The sequence below is a fragment of the Capra hircus genome, chromosome 4 (assembly GCF_001704415.2).
Source record: "Capra hircus breed San Clemente chromosome 4, ASM170441v1, whole genome shotgun sequence".
NCBI classification, from domain to species: domain Eukaryota; kingdom Metazoa; phylum Chordata; class Mammalia; order Artiodactyla; family Bovidae; genus Capra; species Capra hircus.
In genome coordinates, this window is record NC_030811.1 from 45,319,929 (window position 1) to 45,345,611 (window position 25,683).

At 50.5% G+C, this 25,683-nt stretch overlaps 1 protein-coding gene across 6 annotated transcripts in view; it reads right to left on the reverse strand.

The window, feature by feature from the left end:
* The window catches only part of TNS3 (tensin 3), a 223,773-nt gene that overhangs the window by 104,858 nt on the left and 93,232 nt on the right, over positions 1 to 25,683 (reverse strand). For all 6 annotated transcript variants that reach the window (XM_018047057.1, XM_018047055.1, XM_018047052.1 and 3 more), the window contains 6 exons: positions 16,898 to 16,950; positions 14,806 to 14,977; positions 12,409 to 12,459; positions 10,756 to 10,878; positions 7,257 to 7,321; positions 4,122 to 4,205 (listed from right to left, as the gene is read on the reverse strand). In XM_018047057.1, the coding sequence (XP_017902546.1) occupies positions 4,122 to 4,205; positions 7,257 to 7,321; positions 10,756 to 10,878; positions 12,409 to 12,459; positions 14,806 to 14,955 (473 nt within the window). In that variant the 5' untranslated portion in view covers positions 14,956 to 14,977; positions 16,898 to 16,950. The remainder of the gene's footprint in view (positions 1 to 4,121; positions 4,206 to 7,256; positions 7,322 to 10,755; positions 10,879 to 12,408; positions 12,460 to 14,805; positions 14,978 to 16,897; positions 16,951 to 25,683) is intronic.

The window sequence follows — 25,683 nt, forward strand, 5'->3', positions numbered from 1 at the left end:
GGTTGACATGGCCAAGGAGGACAGCACAGGCTCCTTGCCCTTCTCGGGGGCCTTCCTCCAGGCAACTCTAATTGGCAAATCTGAAACTCCAGATCCCACAGTGACTGTGGCCTCAGTCCAGGGAGGCACTCTTGGCTGTGTGCGATGGGACACTCGACACCATGAATCAAGCCCACCTCCCCTCTGTGCACCACCCATCAGTGTGTGTGGTGCGGGAGGGGTAAAGAAAACCTCTGTACAGTAAAATGAATTTTTCATGAATTTTTCTTCGGGGGGGCCTCATCCTGCTGTCCCAGAACTCTTTCATACCCTTATAAGTCTCTCAGATGAGTGGCTGAGAAGCTCCACTCTAGGCCACCTGAGTGTGACCTGGAAAAAAGAGGACTGTGGGGGTTCTGAGGTTGTTGTTCAGTCCCTAAGTCGTGTCCGACTCTTTGCAACCCCATGGACTGCAGCATGCCAGGCTTCCCTGTCCTCCATTATCTCCCAGAGTTTGCTTAAACTCATGTCCACTGAGTCGATGATGGATGCCATCAACCATTTCATCCTCTGTCACCCCATTCTCCGCTTGCCCTCAACCTTTCCCAGCATCAGGGTCTTTTCCAATGAGTCAGCTCTTCACATCAGGGGGCCAAAGTACTGGAACTTCAGCTTCAGCATCAATCCTTCCGATGAATATTCAGGACTGATTTCCTTTAAGATTGACTGGTTTAATCTCCTGGCTGTCCAAGGGACTGAAGTATCAAAGAATGCTGCAATGTTGGGGAACTTTTCAGGCTATGAGAAACACCTAGGAATCCAATCTTGCTTTCTGTACGCCCAGACTTCTGGCTTCTCTTCCTCTACCTCAGGGGACACAGGAACAAACCTCACCCAGGACTTCCGGAGTATCTCTTCTTCCCCGAACTCTCAGGAGATATTTGCTGTCCCAAAGAGCAAGCCAGTCACCTGTCATTCTCCCCGCTAAACAAACCCAAAGTAATGGGACTCACTCCCAACTCCTTCACAGAAGGAAAGGAAAAGGGGAGAAGAAAAGGAAGTCAGAAAATTTCATCATTTAAGTCATGACTTCCATGATGCTGTTGACAACTAAGGCTGTAGGAGGGTTTTCCTTAATTACTTGTCAAAGTGAAAGGGCCTCCAAGGTCATGGGTGCCTCTCTGAAGCAGAAGGTTCATCATCCCCACAGGAGGTTACTTGGGGGTGGCCTCAAGCTGCTCCTGAGGCTTGCTCAAGGCAAAAGGTGCAGGGAGAGATAAGTGCTCTTGCCTGAGGAATTCTGCTGGAAGCAGGCAGTCTCCAACAGCCGCTGCTGGCCGAGCCGCTGCAGGTCAACTGCTCAGCGGTTTTTAGGAGTGAGGCCCAAAGTGACAGAGAATCCACCACCCATCAAATGGGCTCCAGCCTCTCCAGCTCATCAACCCATTATTTATTTTTAATTGAAGGATAACTGTTTTACAGAATTTTGTTTTCTGTCAAACATCAACAAGAATCAGCCAGCCATAAGTGCACCCATGTCCCCTCCCTCCCGAACCCCCCGCCTATCTCCCTCCAGATCCCATCCTTCTAGATTGTCATAGAGCCCCTGTTTGAGTTCCCTAAGTCATACAACAAGTTTCCACTGGCTATCTGTTTTACACATGGTATTGTAAGTTTCCATGTTACTCTCACCATACATTTCACCCTCTCCCTCCCCCCACCCCCATGTCCATAAATCTGTTCTCTAATCCACGCTCATCCCAAGATTGTTTTTGAAAAGGTTTCTTGAGCTCAGTCCTAAAATAGCCTGCAGAGCTCCTCTTCGGGCTTTGGGACCACAATGATGGTCCCACCATCGCTGAATCTGTCCCCACATGAGCGGTCATTGCACATCCTCCAGGTCTCAAATATTCCTCCAGACGTACCTATTCTTTCACTCAGTCATGAACCCGCTCCGTTATGAGGTGGCGAGCATCTTCTGAGGCAAGTGCTGTCAGGATAAGATCCCCTATTCTGAGGGAGCAGGAAGATCAGCCTCGAAATGCTAGGTTTAACCCACGCCACCCTCATCAATGTCAATATTACAGCTTTTGCTGTGTAATCATGTGGGAGAACCATGGGCAAGTTAAAGTGAGAAGATACTTCCCTTTTTCCACACTCCTTCAATGGTATTAAAAAGCTGCAGCAGAAACATCGCATGATATCCCTTATATTAATATGTGGAATCTGAAAAGGCTTGATACAAATGAACTTATGTACAAAACAGAAACAGATTCACAGACTTAGAGAATGAACTTACAGGTTGCCGGGGTGGGGAGGGGTAGGGAGGATAGGGGAAGTGATAGTTAGGGAGTTTGGAATGGACAGGTCCACACTGTTTATTTAAAATGGATAACCAACAAGGAACTATGGTACAACACAGGGAACTCTGCTCAATGTTATGTGGCAGCCTGGATGGGAGGGGAATTTGGGGGAGAATGGATGCATGCATATGTATGGGTGAGTTCCTCTGCCGTCCACCTGAAATTATCATAACATTGTTAAATTAGCTATCCTGTGCTGTGCTTAGGCATTCAGCTGTGTCCGACTCTTTGCAACTCCATGAACTGTAGCCCACCAGGCTTCTCTGTCCGTGGAGATTCTCTAGGCAAGAATACTAGAGTGGGTTGCCATGACCTCCTCTAGGGGATCTTCCCAACCCAGGAATTAAACTGGGATCTCCCTCATTGCAGGCCGATTCTTTACCAGCTGAGCTACCAGGGAAGCCCAAATTAGCTATACTCCAAAACATAATAATTTTTTTTTTTAAGCTATAGTAAGTAATAAGAATAAAAAGAAGAAAATAAGACAAATATCCTTCCCTGGTGTATGCTGAGTTTTGAGGTGGGTCACCCCGTTTTCCCTCACATCTCACATAGGGGCTCACATGAATGTAACCATTCTGGAAACTGCTCAACCAAGAAATGACACTTACTGGTTCAAAATAGATCAAGGGGCTGTTTAACTGTAGTACTAATGAAATGCTGGTTTTTCCAAGGCAACTCACATGCCCTGTGGGGCCTCTGTTCAGAGCAGGGCACAGCCAGGCTCCAACCCACCATCTCACACCCACAACACATTCTGGTCCACAAACAGACCTGCCAGGGGAACAGCCAGGAAGAAGTAGGCAGTGCCTCTGGTGACCCTGGAAATCCCTTTCCCAAATGGAAATACCTCAAATCGGCTCTGGACAAAAACCCCCTGTGCCTATGCCCCCTGGATAGCAATGAAGCTTTCAGTCCTCCCAAGTCCACTGACCCAGCCCGCTGGTCCTGGTGGGAAGAGATGCGAGGGGCAGGAAAACCATCTTGGCGATAGCCCTGGCAATTCTTGAGCAAATGCCCTGCCATTTGCTTTGAAGTAAAAACAGTGTTCTTGGCGCCATGTCCCCATCTGAAGAGGAAGTAGGTCTGAAAGACAAGTGGCTGAGGCCCCTCTCAGGCCACGCACCTGACCCTCCTCCGATTCTTCTCCACCTGGGCCTGGAGACAGCATGGATTCACCTGGGGGCCAGAAGCCAAAGTAAGTCTGCTCCCCAGGGTCCCACCGCAGCATGTGCCAGGGGCCATGCTAAGCAGGAGACACGGGGACGTGGGCCGAGGAGACCAAGGAGGAGGACTCCTGGTCCTCTGAAGCTGGCCGACTAAGGAACCTGAGTGTGTCAACAGCTTTGTTGGTGATAAGCTGCTTTCACCGGCTTCTACCACCCACAGCCCCTCTTGTTTACAGGGGCCGTGCCAGAGACCACTTGGCCTGCAAAGCCCAGCACATCCACCATCCAGCCCCTTACAGACACAGTTCACAGACCCCTGCTCAGGAGAAAGAAACCAGTTCCAACACAGTAACAGCATCAGCACCAGCTGGGAGCGCAGGAGACTTGATGGCCGAGCGTGTGGGGAGGGAGCCCTGAAACCACACCGGAGTCAGCCGGGGTGAGGGGCTCCCTGCATCCCCACACAGGGTGGCTTGTCACTCACCACTGGACACCAACAATCCCCGCCTCCTAATCACAGCTGGTCAGAGGGGGTGTATCTTCCGTCCCTACATTTTTTAATGTAAGATCTCATTCCACCTTTCCTTCTGGCTGTGGGACAGATACATACCGTTTCTGGGATGGCTGCATTAAAGCTGCAAGTTTATCATCATAAAACTTCTTCATTGCGAATCTGTCAAGGGCCTGGTCAGCACTGGGGAAGCAGAGACAGAGAGAGATTTAACTCCACGGCCATGAAGGGGTGGGAGGTGGGGTGTAACAACGGACAGGCCCTGAGGTTGTTCTGAGTAGCTAGCACTACTACTGTAGCTCCATTTCGCTACAGTCCCTCTGCGGGCACACCCACTTTAGCATCTCTTCTCAGGCCTCATCTCCTCCAGGAAGATGTTCCAGGCCAAGTGGAAGCCCGGCCTGCAGGGGAAGCCAGGCCTGAAGTCCCCCGTTTAAACAGCAGCACCTGATCCTAGCATGTGGCACTTTCTGTGCTGCATGTACAACCCAGAATAATCACAGGATACTGTCCTGACAGGATAACCACCCATCTGCCATTGCTCGCAGGTGGGCACAGGCCTGGTGTCCTAACTGCCTAAACAACCGTCTAAAGTAACAACTTTGTCTAAATAAGGGGCTGGTTGGTGGGGCTGCACAAAAACAAGGGTCACTTGAGCACTGCATGTTTAACATACCGGACGCACGTGTTTTTTAGAATGAAAAGTACAATTACATATTCACCTATACATTTTTAAGTGTTCCTTTTTCTGGAATTCACTTGTTTTATTAAATGCTGACAATGCATTTTGGCCACTGTTTATGTTCAGCGTTAATATCACTGCTTAGTGACTCAGTCCAGAGAAGGCGATGGCACCCCACTCCAGTACTTTTGCCTAGAAAATCCCAGGGACGGGGGAGCGTGGTGGGCTGCCGTCTATGGGGTCACACAGAGTCGGACACAACTGAGCGACTTCTTTCACTTTTCACTTTCATCCATTGGAGAAGGAAATGGCAACCCACTCCAGTGTTCTTGCTTGGAGAATCCCTGGGATGGGGGAGTCTGGTGGGCTGCCGTCTATGGGGTCGCACAGAGTCAGACACGACTAAAGCGACTTAGCAGCAGCAGCAGCAGTGACTCAGTCATGTTCAATTTTTTGCAACCCATGGACTGTAGCCCACCAGGGTCCTCTGTCCATGGGATTCTCCAGGTAAGAATACTGGACTGGGTAGCCATTCCCTTCTCCCAGGAGCTCTTCCTACCCCAGAGCTTGAACCTGGGTCTCCTGCAACACAGGCAGATCCGTTACCATCTGAGCCACCAGGGAAGCTTTGTTAATGTCAGTACCAATATTCATAATATTAGCACTGACTCTATCTTTATGAACTCTTATCTTCCTCGTGCTGGTACCAGAATGTTTTTCTTCCTTCACTTTGCGACTTGGAAGTGTCTATTCTGATCTGGACACACTGTGTGACAAAGGCCTTCAATAGTCCCTATGATTACACTACTTGAGGGAATACTATCTAAGGGGAAAATAAAAATAGTAGAAATGATCAAAGGTGTAATTATGAGACTCTGTTATCAGGGCATACTTCAGTGTATAAAATCATGAGAAAGAAGCAACTGAAATTCTAAGGAAAAATTGCAAACAACCTGGATAGGCAATACTGGTAAATGCTTAAATACATAATATTCTATTCACCAAGTAGCCAACCATGCAGCCGCCAATTAGGAAAGTGTCAATTCAGAAAATCGTGTTACAAAAATCTTGGTAGTGTCACTTCACTTTAGCGAAGAGCACTTAATACTATCTTATCTACTAGTGCCAGCAGGACTGACATCAGCCCATACCAGCACTGATGCTGCAAGCGCCTTTCATGCAACAACACATGGAATTGTCAAAAAAACCCTGCAAGGAACAGCCATCAGCCCTGCTTCCCAGGTGAGGACCCCGAAGTTTAGAGCCTTTCATGTGAATTGCCTCACACGTGCAGCTGAGACACACTTCAGTTATTCAGAAAAAAAGTGGGGCATTTAGAGAGAGTATCAGTGATAAGCTTATAGCGAAAAAAAGCCCAGTCTCCATGCTTTCCAAAAATGCCAGGACCGTCCATGGCACATGAAACTCTGGTTCTAGACAGAGCTGTGCTGTTGTGAGCACAAATGCAAGGTGGCCTCTGTCCAGACCCCGCCAGGTGAATGAAATCTGCTCTCTGACCAGAGGGATGTGACGTGAGCAGGAATCTCAATTTGTCTGGCACACACACACACAAGTGCTTATTATCACCAAGAAAGGATCTGACTTTCACTGGAGGGTTGGGTTTCCTGCCTGGCAGGCATGAGCTCTCCAATTTGTTTCCACAGAAAACATTTGGAAAGTCAAATTTCATTCCTTAATGCTAGAAAGGAAAGGGTTTATCGGCTCATATGAATAGGCTTATATTTCCTCAGAACGGAGTAGTTCATACTTCACAAAGTGGCCATTGAACAGAGAGGGCCAACGCAGATGCAACACCCAGAAAGAACGACATTTCTGAACTGGATCTCTGTGAGTGGAGACGTGTGCTCGGGCTGCCTCTGGGTCTACCAGTGTACCCAGCGCCAGGAGGCCTGGCACGCAGCTGGGGCCTCACTCACGGGCCTCGCAGTGCCTGTCATCCCCAGTGGACAGGACCCACCTCCTGTGCGCAGCAACCCTATGCCTATGGCAGCACCTCCCGGGAATCGGACCAGATCTGGCTTCCTGCTTATTGAGATCCCGAGCAGTCTTAAGTCCGCCAAGTCTCAGTGTCCTCATCTGTAAAATGGGAGTGATGACTACCCCTTCTGGATTACTTGGGAGGACTGAGCAAGAAAAAGGAAATATGCAAAGTACTTCCCAGAGGCCCAGTGCATGTACACCACGGCAGCCGTGGCCACCGCCATGGATACGTGCAGATTGTGAGGTGTCCAGTGAGAAGCATTGCTTTGGTTTTACTAATACTAATGTCTGTCCCCATCAGCCTTGTCACAGATTGACAGTGCACTTGCTTTATCGGTGATGCCTCCCTGAAGCTTTCAGTGTGAATCACACATAGCTGCTCATTGAGGAAAGTGTCTTTCTCACGAGCTTACACCTTCAGCTGCAGCTAGGTTTCTAGGCACCAGGGACATGAGCCTTGGTCTCCAAGTCAGCTCCAAGGGGTCCGCCTCCTGCCTACCCAGCCTCAGAGCATCCCAACGCCCATGGCAGCAAGGACACTTCCCTCCTACCTGGCCGAGACATTGGTGAAGTGCATGTAAGATGATATGACCACGCCGATGCGTCCCTTTCCACCCTGCAGGAGAGGGAAGAGAGGTCATTAGAACAGGAAAGCACTGCTTTCTTCACAGGATGACAAAGAGCCTGCTTTGACAGAGAAGTCAGCATTACCCTCGTCTGGTCCCTGTTCTGAGGGACGGCAGCACCCAGCTCAGCAGAGAACACACGCATGGGGTACTAACAGCAGGAGCAGGTGCTAACCAGGCCATCTGATGATGCGCCCAAGGCCAGGTCTGCACAGAGGTGGCCAGTCAGTTCCTCATTTCCCAGTGAGGCCAGAAAAAAACTGTTGGTGGAAGCCATTGGTGCGACTTAATCACCCAGGTGAGAGAGATCCGAATGCCCCATTTATAAGCTGAGGGCTTTGAGGGCTGCACACAGAGCCCAGAGAAGTCCAGAGGAGTAGGACGGCCAATCTCAGGGTGCTGCCACCTCACAGCATCATGGGCACCAGCCCTGCACCGCCACAGGGGGCACCCCTCCGAGGCAGCCTTATGGAAAATGCATCACTCAGTCCATAACCATAGACACGCACTGTCCAGACAAGGCAGCCCAGCAGGACCTCAGACCAACATCACCAACAGAAGGTTCTGGAAGCACCACAGCTCTGTGATGAGCCACCTCAACCAGAACTGTGGACTGCCACCTTCTGAAACACACTGTCATGGCCCAGGACAGTGATCAGCAAACCACAGCCCACTGGCTGCTTCTGCCCACCAGCTGTGCCCCTTGGAGTTAAGAGCTGTCTTAACATTTCTAAACCTTTGAAGAAAAATCAGAACAGTGTTTCAGTGACACACGAAATAAGTTCAAATGTCAGTGTCCACAAATGAACGAGACTGGGACATGTTAGTTTCGGTGCCTCTGGGGTGACTTCCATATGCAGTGCCAGTGGGCTAGTCCGTGGGGCCCCGAAGCCTGGAAAGCCCTGTTTGGGCTCCTACAAGAAGAGTCAGCAGCCCGTGATCTAGAATCACATGGGCCACAATGGCTGCGTCACCAGTAGGCAGATCCTTTGTCTAGTCTTAAAAAGGAACGAGAAAGGAAATTCAGGTCAAAATCCTGGCGTGTGACTATCCCCTAGGAGGGTTTTCCTCTCTGTCTCGTGAACACTGAGTACGTGCCTCAGAAACTCATTGCAGACGCACCATCAGTCCTGAACCCTGGCACCTGCAGTTATAACTGCACAGTTACAAGTATGTTTCTTATATAAATTCACCAGCAGGGAACAACATCTCCGCCAAGTCAGGCACATGGAGGACTTCACTGCCGCCATCTCTAATTCTGCTCATTATGGACAGAATGTCTTTAAGCACAGGAAACATTCTTTAGGACCTGAACAGCTTTTATCTGTTCTTAAGAAAAATCACTGATGACACAAGGCCCAGTGAGTATCCTCCACCAACAACTCAAGACTAAACCACGTGGAGGGGGTGCAACCATCCAGGAGAATCACAGGATATTTCTGCTGAAAATTAGTGTGGGTAGGGTGAGGACAAGCACACACAGAGACCACTGTTTGCATCCAGTGGGAAGACAGAGTCGCACAGTCTGGTACTTGCCTGCCCTCCCCAGGCCAGGATGCCATTCCTGGCACTCGTGGGCAGGAAGGGCCCATTCTGCAGGGCTGGCAGGTTTGGGGGAAGTAAGCAATCTCAACCCCCCAGCAACCACGGTGAATTTCCCTTGAAGTCAACCTCTATAAATTCAAATTAAGAGGGCTTCTCTCTCATGGTGTGTTTCCTGAATCATCTCCAGAAGGGTTCACAGGCCACCAGAATAGGGCAAGAGATGAGCAAATGGTTTCCAGGAAGTTTCAACATATTCCCGGTTAATCCCACTACCAAGACTTGTCTCAAAAGGCAAGCGTAGTTTAGGAAAAGGATGCTTTAGGGGACCCTACGTGGTAAGTTCATCACTTGTGGCCCAGATATTGTAAATAGTTTTATAATTCAGTTCATTAAAAAAGTGAACTGTTGAAATGGAATGATGGTGAAGAGGGTGCACTTCAAGGTCTAAGAGCCAGAATCCCTGGGAGACATAGCTGGCAGCAGGTCTGGGTGCCCCAGGAGGGCATTTCTCCCCAGCGCTGGGCACTGCAGTGCCCTGGGTGGTTTAAAGACCACTGCTTCACAAGCCTATGAAGGGATCTTGGGCAAAAGTGGCCTACCAGCAGTATCCTAACATGTAAAAATCAATAGGCCATACACAGTAAAAAAAAAAAAAAAAAAATACAGAGCTTGTTTTAATTGACAAGAATTGTTTAAAGAAAAAGAAAAAAAAAAAGAGTCTCTTTCTTTAAGCTTGCACCAAAATACAAATATGGAGAGAAGCACCTTAATATAACATAATCCTTGAATAAAAGCCCTGGTTAACTTAATTTAGTAAGAGAACTAGTGGGGCTCCCTGGCTGTTTGTGGGAGAATGTAATCGAATCTGACATGAGAATAAGCAACAGAAGCAGAGAGCAGCAAACGCCGTGTGTGCACCCAGGGACTTTTCCTCGCAGCCGAGTGACCATCGAATTCACCGAGTGTGGGAGCTCTGAACACCATCAGCCGCTGTCTGCCCTCCTCATTCAGTACCCTTGCAGGAAACTCACCTGGAAAGTCTGATAACTCAAAAGGAAGGTTCTTTTACACTAAGGTCCATGATGCAAAGGGCTTTTGTGCAGCTTTTGAGTATGAAAAGTCTGAAGGAAGAAACATTTCAAGGTGGAATCTTCGAGATGTCCTGATGGTGTAAAGTAAGAGCAGGGGGCAGATCCCTTCTTCTGGGACGGAGCCCCACCCCTCAACCCCCAACCCTCTCTGAGCATTCCTCTCACATGCTGCATGAGCTCAAGGTGTCTGGGAAAATGCATCAGATTTGAGGAATCCAGAGCAGTGCAGGAAGAGGCTACAAACAAGCCAAGGCAGTTGAGAAACCAGAGAAGTAAGAGGGGAGGCAGTTCCAGGAGGCTGGAAAAGGGTGCCGAGCAGGTCACGAAGCCAGGACAAGGCACCGACATCCCCACAGCCACCCTGCAAGCACGGACATGTCACGTCCACCCCACCAGGCTGGCCTGCTCGGAAAGGACCATATGACTCCTGTAGTAGCATCCTGCCCACAGTCTCATGCCAGTCAACTGGCATCACTCAGGTGGCACAGAGTCCAGCGTCGTATGCCTTAATAGTACCCTTTGCTTTTTAAACAGGAGTTTTCCATGAAAAGCAAAAAACGTATGAAAATGAAAGGATTACCTCCCAGGGGCCCCCACCTTAGCTTCACCATGTACAACTGTGCATTTAGGAACTTCAATCCTATACATTCTGAAGCCAGACTCCAGGAGGCTGGATGACTATTTCCCTCCCCTTAGGATACGTATGAAAACCTAACCACAAAACCCTAAAGAAGCAGGCAATCAGGGTGAAGAGGCAGTTCCCCCTGGGCCCCCGAGCGGGTGCTCACCCTGCAGTGAATGACGACAACGTGTTGCGGGTCGCTGTTCAGCCAGGCCTCCTGCGCCTTGCAGATGGTGCACACCTTATCCAGGGGTGGCGCGTGCAGCTCCGGCCAGCCCACGTCCAGAATCTATGGGAAAGAAAGGAGGCTTTCTGGTGTCCATCTTCAAGGAGCCCTATGAAGCCATCTCAAGACCTTTTTTTTTTAATTTAGCAAAATATTTCATTTTATAACATAGAACAACACTGTGTGCTCCTTTCCTAAAACTTAGTGGGAACTGTGGCTCCTTTACTGGAAAGAAAAATATGAAGGGTTATATTTTCCCCACGAGACATCTACTCCCCGGTCTTATCTGCTTTTGTGCAGCTGGAATGACAACTCTAGAAAGGGCTTTCAGGAGCTGCTAATGGTGCATGGCTCATGGGGAGAGGCCCAGGCCTGGCGAGATCTGAAACAGGAGTTCTTGGCATGAGCTGCTGCCAAAATTCCTCTCTTCAGACTCAAATCGCAGTTTGGGAAAATGCGGTGAGCCATTCCCCCATACAAGGGGCAGATAACTACGGGGAGGGAGATGCCTATCACACGTGACACTCCTCAAAAGAAAGGAATGTGCCCAGGAGGGAGGGAGGAGGCCTTCAAACCTTGGTTACAATTCAGGAACAAAGAAAGTCTGTGCCCCAAAACACAAACTCTCAGCCACTTGACACACATCCCACCTCTAAGCCTGCGGGCCACGCAGGGCTGTTATTTTTGCTTTCCTTTCCTTTTTTAAGAAGGGGGGAGGCAGAGTTCGGTCTTATTATAAAAGCAATAGAAATTGTGTATTGATGGAAAAATTCAGAAAAATGCTGGAAGCAGGCAAAGGCACACACCCCTTCTGCCATGCAGAGTGATCAGCTATAACATTCTGATGAATCCCTTATTCTTTTTCTATGTAGCTGAAATACTATATTCTATAAATTCTATATTCTGCCCTTGTTAACGAGCAGGCAATTTACCATACTATTTTCTTATCCTAATAGCTGCAAAATACTCCAACATATGAAATATAGTATGTGCATATATATATCATATATACCACAACTTACACTTATACAGTCGTAAAATTTCCCCCCTAAATCTTTGTTATTAAGAATAATAATGTATGGAAGGGGAGAGTGTGCTGTACAGACAGGGCAGGAAGGAGATCTTTGAGGTACAAATGTCTGGATTTGATTGTGGTAGTGGAGACGTAAATCTACATAGAATGAGACGGCAGAGACACACACACAGACACACACACAGACAGACAGACAGACACACACACACCCCCCACATGTAAACCCAGTGGAAGTTGCACACAGTCTGTGGGTTGTACCAACGTCAACTTCCTGCCATCAGTATTTTACTACAAGTCGTGCAAGACAGTACTACTGGAGACAGCTGGGTCAGGGGTGTGTGGGATCGCCCTGTATTATTTTTGCAGTTTCCTGTGACATTGCAGCTACTTAAAACTAAAAAATTTTAAGGAAAAAAATAAGCCATGGATATGAACAGTTCCTAATAGCCGTTATTAAGTCATATTCCACAGAGACTTACTACATAACCTTTTTGCACGAGCAGGATAAGCATCACAGACACTTAACAAAATTCAGAATATACAAAGGGCTAAGGTCCTACCTTTGGGTTAAGCTTCGTAAGGTCATATCTCTTTTCCGAGAGGTTTAACACCTACAAAGGGGAAATAAGAAGCTATTAGACTAATCATTGTCCTCAGACCAAAGGGAACAACTGCACTCTCACAGGCTCTTTGCCTTCAAGAGATTCGGCAGATTATGAAAAAGACTGAAATGTACAGATGTGGACACAACAGATAATAAGGACAGTCACCTCTTGGTGGCTCAGATGGTAAAGGATCTGCCTATAACGCAGAAGACTCAGGCTGGATCCCTGGATCAGGAAGACTCCCTGGAAAAGGGAATGGCAATCCACTCCAGGATTCTTGCCTGGAGAATCCCATGGACAGAGGAGCCTGGTGGGCTACAGTCCGTGGGGTCTCACAGAGTCGGACATGACTGAGCAACTAACACTTTTGAGGAGAGCATACACTTCCTATGGGACTGGCCTTGCTTCCGCAGGGGAACAAGGTACGGGGTGGAGGGCCCTGGGCCTGCAGGGGGCCTGGTCTCAGGAAGCCCCAGCCAGCCCAGAGCCCCAGGCTGCGCTCACAGAGAAGCAGAGCTGCTTGTGGAATCTGATCACACCTCAAGCAAAGGAAAAACTAAGGACAGCATTGGAGCAGAAGGGGCTCCACATACTTCTCTCTTCAGAGATGGAGGATATAGAGACCTGGGAGGAAGGGGCTCCAGGGATGGGGTCCACGGCTCCTTTACCCCAGAACAAGCTACACCCTGGACCATGGGCTCCATTAAAACCTGCCTCAGACAGCCGCTGTCTGTGGCCTGACCAGGCAGTTTGTGTGTATGTGTTGGGGAGCAGGGGGTGATCAGCCTCCACATGTGCTTGTCAGAGCACACAGTTCAGATATACAGTGGGGAAGAAGTGTGTCCAGCCCAGGGTTCTCAACTCAGGCTCCATGGAAAACAAACACATCTTTCCTCCGACTTTTCAAAAAGGTCCTTATCCTCGAATAAGGTGAGGACCCACAGCCTCACCATTTTGCAAGGTGGACTCAGGCTCTGACAAGGCACCACCACTGTGAGGGGAAGTGCCCCAGCCCCCAGCCCCCTGACCCCTGACCCCAGGCCTCAGGTCCCAGGCCTTCACCCTCGGTGAGCAGCAAGTGGGGGAGGAGGGAGGAGGCATCCCATCCCCTGGGCTGGGTGTCAGGAGGAGGAGACCATTCCTGCAGCTGTGATCAAGGACAGGGTGGGACGATCTCATGGGCTGGACCCCACCCTCCCCGAGGACAGTGAGAAAGCCACAGGCTGAGCAGGGGCTGCTGGAAGACACTGGGCGGTCACCTCCCTCTCTCTGCCTCCAGGGCCACCCGCCCAGCCGTTTAGACATCTGAGGAGACTGATAAGGATGACAATAACTGCCTTGTCAGTTTAGGGTGAAGATTAGCTGCCCTATGGAGATAAAGAGGCCTTCTAGCAGCAGGTCTGGAGAAAGAAGAGGAGCTGTCATCTAACTCAAGCAGTGGAAGACGGAGCCACAGAGCCACCTGCCGGACTGGGGTCTCAAGAACAAGAAAGGGTAGGTGGAAAGAGAGGACGTTCAGGAAGACTGGTCCTCTTCATCCTCCTCAAATGGCCGGTTACCTCAGTTGATTAGAGTGTGGTGCTAATAACGCTAAGGTCACGGGTTCGATCCCTATATGGGCCAGAAACTTACAGTGGACTTCCCAGGTAGCTCAGCTGGTAAAGAATCCGCCTGCAATGCAGGAGACCCCGATTTGATTCCTGGGTTGGGAAGATCCCCTGGAGGAGGGCATGGCAACCCACTCCAGTATCCTTGCCTAGAGAATGCTCATGGGCAGAGGAACCTGGTGGCTACAGTCCATGGGGTCACAGAGTCAGACACGACTGACTAAGCACACCACAGCACCTTCCTCAGACATGTGCTCTGTTCAACAACCTCATATCTGTTTGAAAGGGAACTAGGGTGGAAGATAGTTCTGGATGCCCACCCTCCAGTCCCAGCTTCACTTCAGAGGGAGGGGTGCTAACCGCAGCAGCAGGGAAGGAAGCTGGCAGCCCTCGGGGTGCACGTGGGCCACGAGCTGGGGGGGGCGCGCTTTCATGAGGAGCCCAGATGCTCCACTGCACAGCGGGCTATGTGGCAGGACAGCCTCCCTGGGACGGCCCCCCTCCCCGCACCACCACCGGTCAAGCGAACTGCAGAGGAACCGGCCTGTATTCCCACCCACAGGCTCCTCAGTCCCCACACATGGGGACTTTCGCTCATCGAGTTTCAGCAAACTCAGCAGCCCCCAGTCCCGCAGCCCCCCACCCCGCCGCACCCCCTGGTCATCCTCATGCTCAATGCCCCCCCACCTCACGGTCCCCACCCTCAGTGCCCCTCGCCTCCCTCATGCCCAGTGTCCCCACTCACCAAGTAGTTGTCCCCATGCTTGGAGCGTAGCATGCGCGTCACCTCCTGCAGATTGTGCAGGTAAGACTCCTCGGAGCAGCCCGCAGGGAAGGACACAGCGATGATGCGCTCCGTGATGTAGGTGAGATCCAGTTCGCGGCCGTCCTCCATGGCGGGGCTCAGCCCTGCAGGCCTGGGAGACACACGGGCAGCTGTCAGGAAAGGGGCCAAGCGCCAGGAGGGACGTTCGCTCACTGTTCACACCCGGACCTGATGACAGGCTTCTGGGAATTTACTGATTCTCATCACAGGAGGGCACAAAGCTAAAACTTCCTTAACGGTTATGACTGGGGCACTGCTAGCTACAACCAGGGAACACACTGAGGCTCCTGGTAGGGGGCAGGCCTGATGGAAAGCCAGCAGAGAGAGGGCCTCCATGGCTGGGCATGAATTCAGAGAGCCCAGATCTTGGAAGGAGGGGCATTCCTTACTCTGAGTGTCAAGTCAGGTGTAGGCAGCAGGGAAGAAGCCATTAGGCAGACGAAAGGCAGAGCAAGAGGCCAAGGCTGGGAGACATCAGCAAGTGTCCAGCCACATCTGCAGGTCCCGTGCTCGGGGAGATGTGGAGGCCCACTGCCCAGGGAGGAGGCCGGCCTGTGCTGCAGAGGAGGAGCTGCGAGGGAATTCCAGCAGCTGGGAGGCAAGGGCTGGCGTCTATGAGAAGAGCTGTGTGCCGGCTCTGCTGAGACTGCACCTGGGTTAGCCTAGAGGGCAGGCATCAGGAGGATGGGGTCTGGAAGAGGATAAAAATGCCATGCAATGAAGCCAGCAGAGGGGAGGACTTAGTGAGGGCCACTGGGTGGGGAGAATCTGCAGCCTGGTGAGCCCAGGATAATGCTTCCAGCAAGCAGCATCCAGGGTCTGCTTCCTCATCACTAGGACTGTGCAATGGAGACCACAGGCCCCAGAGCCCCTCCCAGGAAGAGCCTTCTAGGTGCAGGTGCTGTCAGGAATAGAAGGTGAAAAATCCAGGTGAGAGGTGATGGGGTCAACCCCAAAGACTGGTGAATCCAGGGAGCAGTGCAGGACAGTCATGGGAGGGTGGCTTTAATCTATCAAATCCCCCACCACCAGCTTTAGGGGCTCGTAGCTGTTGTTTGTGTACTACTCCTAATACATGAGTCTCTCTCCTAATTCTGAAAAAAATTCAAAAGTATACTAAATAGCTCAAACATACTTCTGAGTATTCATCATCCAATTTCAAAATGGACACACAGCCAAGCTTTTTCCATCCATACTCCCTGTTACCCTCTTCCTCACTGTGATTGCCCTGAAAAAACCCAAGACATTATATGTCATTTCTATAAGTATTTTTGCATTCATTTCTAAAAGACAAAGATATATTTAGAACTATCTACAATGCAACTATGATGCCCAAAAGAAATAATATCCTCAAATATCCAGTATCTTAAGTCTATTTTTTTAAATTGGTTTATTTAAATACAAACAATCACCAAGATATTTTTCTCTACCTTATGCACCAGACATGAATGTAAAAGAGTTCTGTTTACTTTAAAAAATCAAATCACATCTTTTGACACTGGAATTCCCCTGGTGGCTCAGACAGTAAAGAATCTGCCTGCAATGCAGGAGACTCAGGTTCGCTCCCTGGGTCGGAAAGATCCCCTGAAGAAGGGCACAGCAACCCACTCCAGTATTCTTCCTGAAGAATTTCATGGACAAAGGAGCCTGAAAGGCTATAGTCCATGGAGTCGCAAAGAGGAGACTGAGCAACAGTGACCTATTAAAAAATAATGAGCTTTTCATGTGCTGAAGTCAATTCTAGAACTCTCCCCAAGGCTACATTTCACAGTCAAATCACAGCAATGTAATTACTGATTGGACGTTTCCACAACCAGGATTTCTAATGCTGGGACATTACATTCCAGAAAGAGACACACATATGATATTTATCAGCTTTGAGCATTTCTATTTAAAACTGAAAAACACATTAAGATTACTACAGAACAAAATAACACCATTCCCAGGCTTCCTCTGCGAGAGCTGACCCAAGGCCAGAGGCACAGAAGTGGCTTCAGTAACGGACACTCACCTGAACGGTCTGTCACAGCACAGAGAAGCAGGTGTTGATGATGCCCCTGGAGCCTGCAAATGATAAGACAAGGGTCATTCTCAAATCTCCTGTGCTGCCAGCCCACACACTGCAAACCCCACTGGGAAGAAAGGAAGGCAGTTGTTTCACATGATCATAAATGCTGTCAGACCCCTCACTATTGGCTCATCTTACCACCTGGGAGGGTCGCCAGCTTATCAGGACATCTCAGCCCTAAGACCTCAGATCCCAAGTGACACAATTCCACTAATCAACAGCAGGGCGGGTTGCCATGACCCCTGGTCAGGGCAAGGTAAGCAGTCCTTGGTCATGGCCTATCTGTCCCAGTATACAGGAAGCCCTCAATCAACGTTGGCACTATTACATCATTATAGTTATATCTGTTCAAAAGAACCAGTTACTGATTTTCAGAGAATTCTCCATTTCTACCAACCTATTTTTGAAAAGCTTATCCAACAGGGAAAAAAACTTCAGATTATAATTACTTTCCAGTCTACCCAACCCTTGTGTATGTGTGTGAGTGTGTGTGTTAAACTCCAAGGCGTGTGTGCAGATTAAAGTCGCTTCAGTCGTGTCCACCTCTTTGTGATCCTATGGACTGTAGCCCACCAGGCTCCTCTATATCCACTATTTCAGGAGACGAATCCAATAACTTTGTGAGAGAAATTACCTCCCCATTTGAGAAGTGGGGAAACCAAGGCGCAGAGAGGTGTAAGGTCTCGTGGAAAACAGCAGAGAGAGAGAAGAACCCCGATGTCCCTGTCTCAGCTCCCCCGAATGCCTTCCTCTCAAGAGGCTCCTTTCTCTGCTGCCTTCTGTGAGCTCCTCCCTGCCTGCTGCGTCTCATGGATAGGGCTCTGTGGACCAGCCCAGGACATGCTTTGAGTAGATGACACGGGGTAACCCTGCAGCAGGCTAGAGCTGGCCAAGGTGGACAGAGCCCTGGCATCCCCTTCTGTTCCTGCCCACCCTGGCCCTGGGGAACCCTTCTCAGACAGGATCTGACATCCCCCCTTGCCTGGTGTCCCACCTGGGCACCTGGCTCACAATGGCTCCCCCAGTGTGAAGCGAAGGGATGAGTGAATACCAAGTTTATTTCAGGATCAATGAGAGATGACCTCCTGAAACTACACAACCTGTGGCCAAGCCAACCCTAAACTGCAGAGGTCGTGACCTGGGCCCCAGACAAAAGCAGGACCTGGAAGGCACTCTCCTCCATGCTCAGATGTGAGAGTGGGCTCCGGGCATCCACACACAGTGGCTGTTCTTCCCTAGCCAGGACACATGCCTCTAGTTCATCTCTTCCTCTCACAGAGGCATCTGGGGACCAACTGAGATGGTCCCCATGGGTGCCAGGTACCAGAACTTGCCCTCCACTGTTCCCATGTCCCAGCCTCTGAGACCACCTCCCAATGGGCGACAGGCCTCACACCCCATGTCTGTACTGTTTTGGGCTCCACACCGGTCCTGCCCATCTTCCCAACACCCCAGACTTCTGATGGCTCAGGCCATATGGACTCCAAACAATGAGATTTGGGGGCGGGGGGGGGAGGGTCCATTAGAAAGTAAAGATTAAAATCTAAAAATATATTTTTTTAAAGTATTGCTAAAATGTAAATGAAATGTAAACTAATCCCTCATTTTAGAAAACAGCTTGTCCATAAATATAAAAAGCCCTTAAAAGGTCTGAAACACATGACAGCAATGTGAGGAGTGACTCAAGAAATAACTGGGGAAGTCCATAAGTCTCTATGGACCAGGATGCTCGCTGTGTTATGTGTGTAACAGTGAAAAATACACAGCCTAAGAGCTCAACCCGGCGACTTAGTGACATTAGATAAATCGTGAGGCTCACAGATGGTGACACATCTGTGGGCCTGGAGAGACGCCGTGATGTGTGATAGCAATAGCACTAACAGTCATGTGGCCGCTCCCTGGCGCAGGGTGCGTGACACACACACACTCACACCTACACATGCACACCTGGTCTATCAGTGTGCAGGCTGCCTGGGCAGCAGCATGTTTCTGGAATGTCTCACTACATATTTTTTCTTATTTTTTCTTCTACGTGCATTTTTTTTTTCCTTTTCTACTGAGAACACAGTTTACTTCTGTATACTGGAGAAAGTGCCAACCCCAGGGTCAGCTCAGACGAGGTGCCAGCTCCTGGTGTGGCATTCAGGTCTTCCCACCAGTGACAGAACTCTGATACTCCTGGAGGGAAGACAGTGAGGGAGCCTCTGAGGGTGGACACTGAGTACCTGGGAACTGGAACATTCTTGGCCTACCTAGAGTTACTGCATGACAGCTGCAGGGGCCTAAAAGTGACCCCACCCTCTCCATGGCCAGGTCACAGGCCCTGAACACTGTGCACAGGGCCATCCAGCCTGTCCTTCCTCCCAAGGGCTTCATCTCCCTTAGGACTCAGCTACTAGTCTTGGCAGATCATCAAGATTCCAGAAGAGCTGGTTTTAAGCTAACCTGACTCCAAACATCCCCATGTCTGAGAACCACTGTCCCAGTCGAGGGCACACAGCACCGTCTACTGTTCCTTCAGTTCATGCGCTTTCCATTTTGCTTTATACTGTGAGTGTGTATAAGGGAGGCGCACAATATCTCCGCAATGTGGGACATGTACATAATTTATACACAAATGAACATAATGTAGTGCATTCACACTCCATTACAATTAAACACACGTAGGTCCCAGCCCTGGGGGGGGAGTACATAAACCTGTCAGGAGACCACTGCTCCCAATCAACCAGCAAAAGGGACTGATTATGTCTTCTGATATTTGCAAACATCTCTGCATTTTCACTAAGAAGCTGCAAACCCTGGTAAGCAGATTGTGCAAACCTCTGTGACAAAGCAAAGCAGGAGAGCAGACAACACTCTGAAGGGAGGGGAAGCCACGGGGGTCCTGCGGCCCAGACCCACCTGCGGATGTCCGAGCACTGACATGACCAGGCCAAGCTGCCCGCCCCCAGGCCAACCCCGCCTCACTGCTTAGCCTGTGAGGGTCATTCCTGAACACTGTGGGGAATTCCCTCATCATTCCTGACACACAGGCGCTGAGTTTCAAGGGGGCTACAAAGCCTTCTCCAAAAGCCCCCATCATCCCTTCCTCTGCCGTGGTGCGGCTTCAAGGTCCAAGAGAACAGACTTAGTTTTGCTCTGTAATTCCCCAAATCAGCACATGAGCAAGAGATACCTCCTGCTCCAGAAGCCACCAAGCTGAGCAGCTTCTGGGCCTCAAGTCCCAGGAGGGCAGGGAGGATGGGCCTGGAGGGGCAGTACCCACAATCCCTGCAGCAGCCTCAAGGCCTCGCGGCTCCACAGAGGGTCCGAGCCAGCCCTCACCCACAGCAAGTCCGGAACGCCACTGCCCTTCATATGACAGATGTGTTAGATGATAAATGACAGCTAGATGGTACAACAGATGATAAATGCATAGCTAGATGGTACAACAGACAGATGATAAACAGGTTGGAGAGCTGATAGATACACAGATAGAGGATACGCAGACACACACATAAACACATGAAAAATAAGTACAAATACAAACCCACATACAAGCAATATAATCAGAAAGCTAGGCCTCAGCCTACCCTCACAGTATTTCTCAGTTTCACCTGCAGCCTGAGCTGTTAGAACAAGTTAGACTGAAGTAACACACAGCGACTCAAGACAATCTGACACCCACCATAAGTTTGTAAACAGAGAGCAAACTCCTTGAAGGCCAGCCCTCTATGCCTTCCAGCAGCCCCCCATCACCTAAGTGGACGACAGCAGCTGGAACCCCCACATACTGACTATCCACCCCAGCCTGCCAGCAAGGCGCCTGACAACCCTCCGGGGAGGAGCATGCAGGGAGGCAGGCACAGCCGCAGCCTAGTGTGGAAAGGCTGTGGGAGGTCACAAGAGGGGGATAGGACTCGGGGGGCGTGGCCAGTGCCAAGGCCCTGCAGTGGGGCCAGCAAGGGAACCAGTGCAGCCAGAACAGGTGCAGGAGGGAAAGAGTGAGGAGCGAGATCTTGAGGAAGAATAAGGCAGGCCCTCTGGCCAGCCCAGAGCCTGCAAGAGGCTGGAGAGAAAGCCTCCTGCCTTACTGCACCCCTCAGCAGCCAGCTGTGCCTGGGGTGACAGGGCTCATGTCCACAGACCATGCAGCCCCCGACCCCGACCCCCTGTAGAAGACAGCAACATTCCACCAGCACCGTCCTGTAAGAGGCAACAGGTGACCAGGTCAGGAAGCAGACCCGTCCGTGGCCAGCCACCTGGTTCTCAGCAGGAACCCCAGTAAGACATGACTGTCCTCACTTCACAGCTGGGGAAATGGCATTCAGGACTCTTAGGTGTGTAGAATCACACAGTTAAGAGGCAGCAGCAACTTCTGACACCAACACTATGGACTCTTTCGATCCCCCGGCCCTCCATGGTCCACAGCCCATCCTGCCCAGCCTGTCCTTGGGTCAGACTGAAACCAGTGAAGCTAGAGGAGCTTTTCCTGGGGAAAGCGAGTCTAGCCCTAAGCCTAGAAGGACAGAGGAATCATGAGTGAGTCACCACTTCCAAGCCAGGTTCTGAGATCTGATGGGCACGAAATCCTGCAGCAAGGGAGAACCTCATTCTGGGGCTGTGTTTGGAACCAAGCAGATGATGAGCAGCGGGTAGGACCTGGATACACTGGGGAGAAGCCCCGTGGCTGCTCAGGGAGCTCACACCTCATGCCGACTGGAAGCAGCCCAACTTGTCCAAACACCGCACTTGTCAGGAAGGTGACATGTGACATCTCTATTCGTCTTTACTTGGAAGCAAAGAATTTATCTACTCTTGGGGCTAAAAAGCTGAAGCCCTCATCTATCACCACAGTACAGGTCATGCCTTAAGAATGTCAGATTTATTTTAATGCACATATATATGGAATCTAGAAAAATGGCACTAATAGAACTATTTGCAGGGTGGGAAGAAAGACAGAGATGTAGACAACAGACTTATGACACAGGGGGTAAGGAGAGGGTGGGATGAATTGGGAGAGTAGCATTGACATACATACATTGTGCTTTGCTAAGTCACTCGGCCGTGTCTGACTCTGCAACTCCAGGGACTGTAGCCCGCCAGGCTCCTCTGTCCATGGGACTCTCCAGGCAAGAATATTGGAGTGGGTTGCCATGCCCTCCTCCAGGGGATCTTCCTGACCCAAGGATCAAACCCAGGTCTCTTATGTCTCCTGCATTGGCAGGCGGGTTCTTTACCACCTGTGCCACTTAGGAAGCCCATATATACACTAACGTGTGTAATATAGACAGCTAGTGAGAAGCTACTGTATGACACAGGGAGCTCAGATCGGTGCTCTCTGATGACCTAAAGGGGTGGGACAGGGGGAAGGGAGGGAGGCTCCAGAGGGAGGGAATATATGTATACATATGGCTGATTCACAATGTTTTACAGCAGAAATTAAAACATTATAAAGCAATTACAATAAAAGAAAAATGGCTGAGAAGTACCTTGCTGAAGTCTCTTGAAGACAGTTCCTTGCTCATAAGTAATCCTGCATCCTGACCTTGGAAAAGGCTAAGGAAACCTCTCTACTTGTAGACCCCGGGCCCGTAGATCTGTGCTGCAAACTCCTTTTCTCTTGTTACTTTGCAAGAAGAAGGCTGCCCGCCTGCCTTCCTGGAGAGCCTTTGGAGTCTGAGCCCTGCAGGCCACCACCGCCCTCTAGGGATCAGTGCCAGTGTCCTGGGTGAAACTCGGGCACCTCCCAGTTCCTCCCAGTCTCCCTGTCTCCAGGGCAATGCAGCACCCGCCTCCACCCTGCCCAGCCTCCTTCACCTGTGTCCCCTTTGGCACGTGCTAATCACAGCTTGCAGCTTCTAAAGGTACCAAGAAAAAGAAGGAAAAAGGAAAGGTGGGATCCATGGTAAAGGTTAACCTATGAAAGGTAACCCAACGAGGCCCAGACTGCTTCCCCTTAAAGGTGCTGCTTGAGGCCCAAAGCTCATCTGCTTGGACCAGTATGTTGTCCTGGGACTCCGATGAAGCCGCTGGCCTCCCTAGGCATCAGTCTCTTCTGATAAAATGACACCTTTTGTATCTAGTGCTCAGAAGGCCCGGCCCAGCCCTGAAATCCCCGAGACCATGGTTCCGAGGCAGAGACTAGCAAGCCGCCCACCCGATAAAGAATCAGATGACCTGCCTGGGGGCTCTTTTGTTCAACATATTTTTCAAATTATTTAAACTCTTCTGTTTTCCAAATGGGGTTATTTTCATATTTGAAATAGACAACAGCAATTCTGCTGCCAGGTGCCCATCTTTCAACTGAGGACAGTAACCAACACGACATCCGCATGCCGATGCAGACTTCTTTTATTAACAGAGGACAGAGATGCGCGCGCCACTGGCCGAGACCAGCAGAGGCTCAGTCCAGAGCACTTGGTGACTCTGGCCCAAGCACCTCTGGGAGGGAACTGCTTTGCCCCTGATAACTGCCCCTCTCTAAGAAGGAAAGGATGGAGTTCGGACAGGCCAGCCACCATTTGGGAGCAGATGTAGGCCAGCCACATACTTCTAAACAACAGAGGGAGAAAACAGGGTGCCTTGGGGTCCTGGCAGGGACCACGGGGGTGAAAAGGCAGCTGGAAGCTCACTGGGGATGAAGGCCAAAGCACATGTCCAAAGTGGGAGCACTGATGCTCCCCAGGCACACACCCTGCCAGCCCCGTCTGGGCTGAATAAACACAGGTCTCCACAGTGCCTGGGGGGCCCCTGGCTCACAGACATGGGGGGGGGGGTGTCTGGAAGAGAGGGGGAGGCAGGATCCTCATCCACTGGGCAACATCTCCTAAGAGCCACGCACTCCCCAGGGTGGGTAGGATTCCAGGACCCTGGGTTCCCAGCTGACCTGAGGTTTACTTGGTTCTGTCAAATATCCCTGCACCGCCTCGAAAAAAGACTTAAATCTCTGCTATCTTGACAGGATGCCAAGTATCTTATACTTTTCCAAGGAAAAGATGTAGTCGATGTATCACAGGAAATAAACACTCTGAAAGCCTTACTCTGGATGCAAAAAGTGCCATCAAAGGCTTTGGACGAGGGACCTAATGTCACAGCCAGCAACCGTGTCCAAACCAGAAGACCCTGCGTCGCCAGTAATGAGTGCCAATAACAGTCTGCCAGTGTGAGAGGCAGATCACCTGCTTCCTACAGGAAAGGAAAGTCGCTGAGTCGTGATCCACTCTTTGCGACCCCATGGACTGTAGCCTACCAGGCTTCTCAGTCCATGGGATTCTCCAGGCAAGAGTACTAGAGTGGGTTGCCATTTCCTTCTCCAGGGGATCTTCCCGACCCAGGGATCAAACCCGGGTCTCCCACATTGTAGGCAGACGCTTTACCCACTGAGCCACCCGGGAAGCCCTGGCTTCCTATAGGCTTCTACAAAAAAGTAGCGCTCAACAAACCTGACACAGGAGTGACACAGCACAGACGCCACATCACTGAGGGCCTCAGTGGAGCCTAGGGGACCACCTGAAAGGCTTACAAGAGGGATCTGCTTTGGACTGCAGGGATGGGTGGAGACAACAGGGGCTATGGGCTATGCGCTCTGTCACCCTCCAATCCCCAGGGCAAGAAAGTGGAGGAAAAGACAAAGCAAGACCTGCCACACAGGAGTAAGCAGTGGGGCCAGGGCCAGACCCACGCCCACACTCCTTGCCTTGGCCATCCTCTGGGCTTCTCCAGGAGTCCCTTCCTGCCCCAGGAAGCTGTGACTACAGGGCCACATAGGGACAGCCAACTGACACAAAGCCAGGGTTAGCCACACAAGGTGTCCCTGCATTACCAGATTTCACTCTCCCTTAGTTTTAAAAGCCTCTAAGAACAGGTAACAGAGAAGGCAATGGCACCCCACTCCAGTACTCTTGCCTAGAAAATCCCATGGACGGAGGAGCCTGGTGGACTGCAGTCCATGGGCTCGTGAAGAGTCGGGCATGACTGAACGACTACACTTTCACTTTTCACTTTCATGCATTGGAGAAGGAAATGGCAACCCACTGCAGTGTTCTTGCCTGGAAAATCCCAGGGCCGGGGGAGCCTGGTGGGCTGCTGTCTATGGGGTCGCACAGAGTCAGACACGACTGAAGCGACTTAGCAGCTTAGCAGCAAGAACAGGTAACAGAACTCCAAATGCTCCTGCTATGTGGCCTTGAGCAGGCACCTTGCCCTCTCTGTGCTTCATGCTCCTTACCCAGAAAATGGGCTGATAGCTACAGCAAACTCTCTGCAAGGTGGCTGTGGGGTTAAAGCAGCAAAGGCCAGTCAGACACCCAGAACAGGGCCCAGCAGAGAGTAAATGCATTATTAACATTTACAGCAACATATGTGTTTTCTGGGAAACCATGAGATGAGGTAAGGGGAAAATGAGAACAGAAGAAGTGCCTTAATAAGAACCACTCGGAGGACTTCCCTCGGGGTCCAGTGACTAAGACTCTGAGCTCCCAATGCAGGAGGCCTGGGTTCAATCCCTGCTCAGGGAACTAGACTCCACATGCTGCAACTAAGACCCAGCACGGCCAAATAAAAAAATAATTTTTTAAAAAGAACCACTTGGTAGGGAGTGCACACATGTCAGCAGAGGAGGGGAGGCCACGGATGCTTCCCTGTGAAGATGCAACAGCACCTGTTTCTGTTACAAGCACACACACACACTGCGGGCCTGGCACACACACACACACACACACACACACACTGTGGGCCTGGCACACACA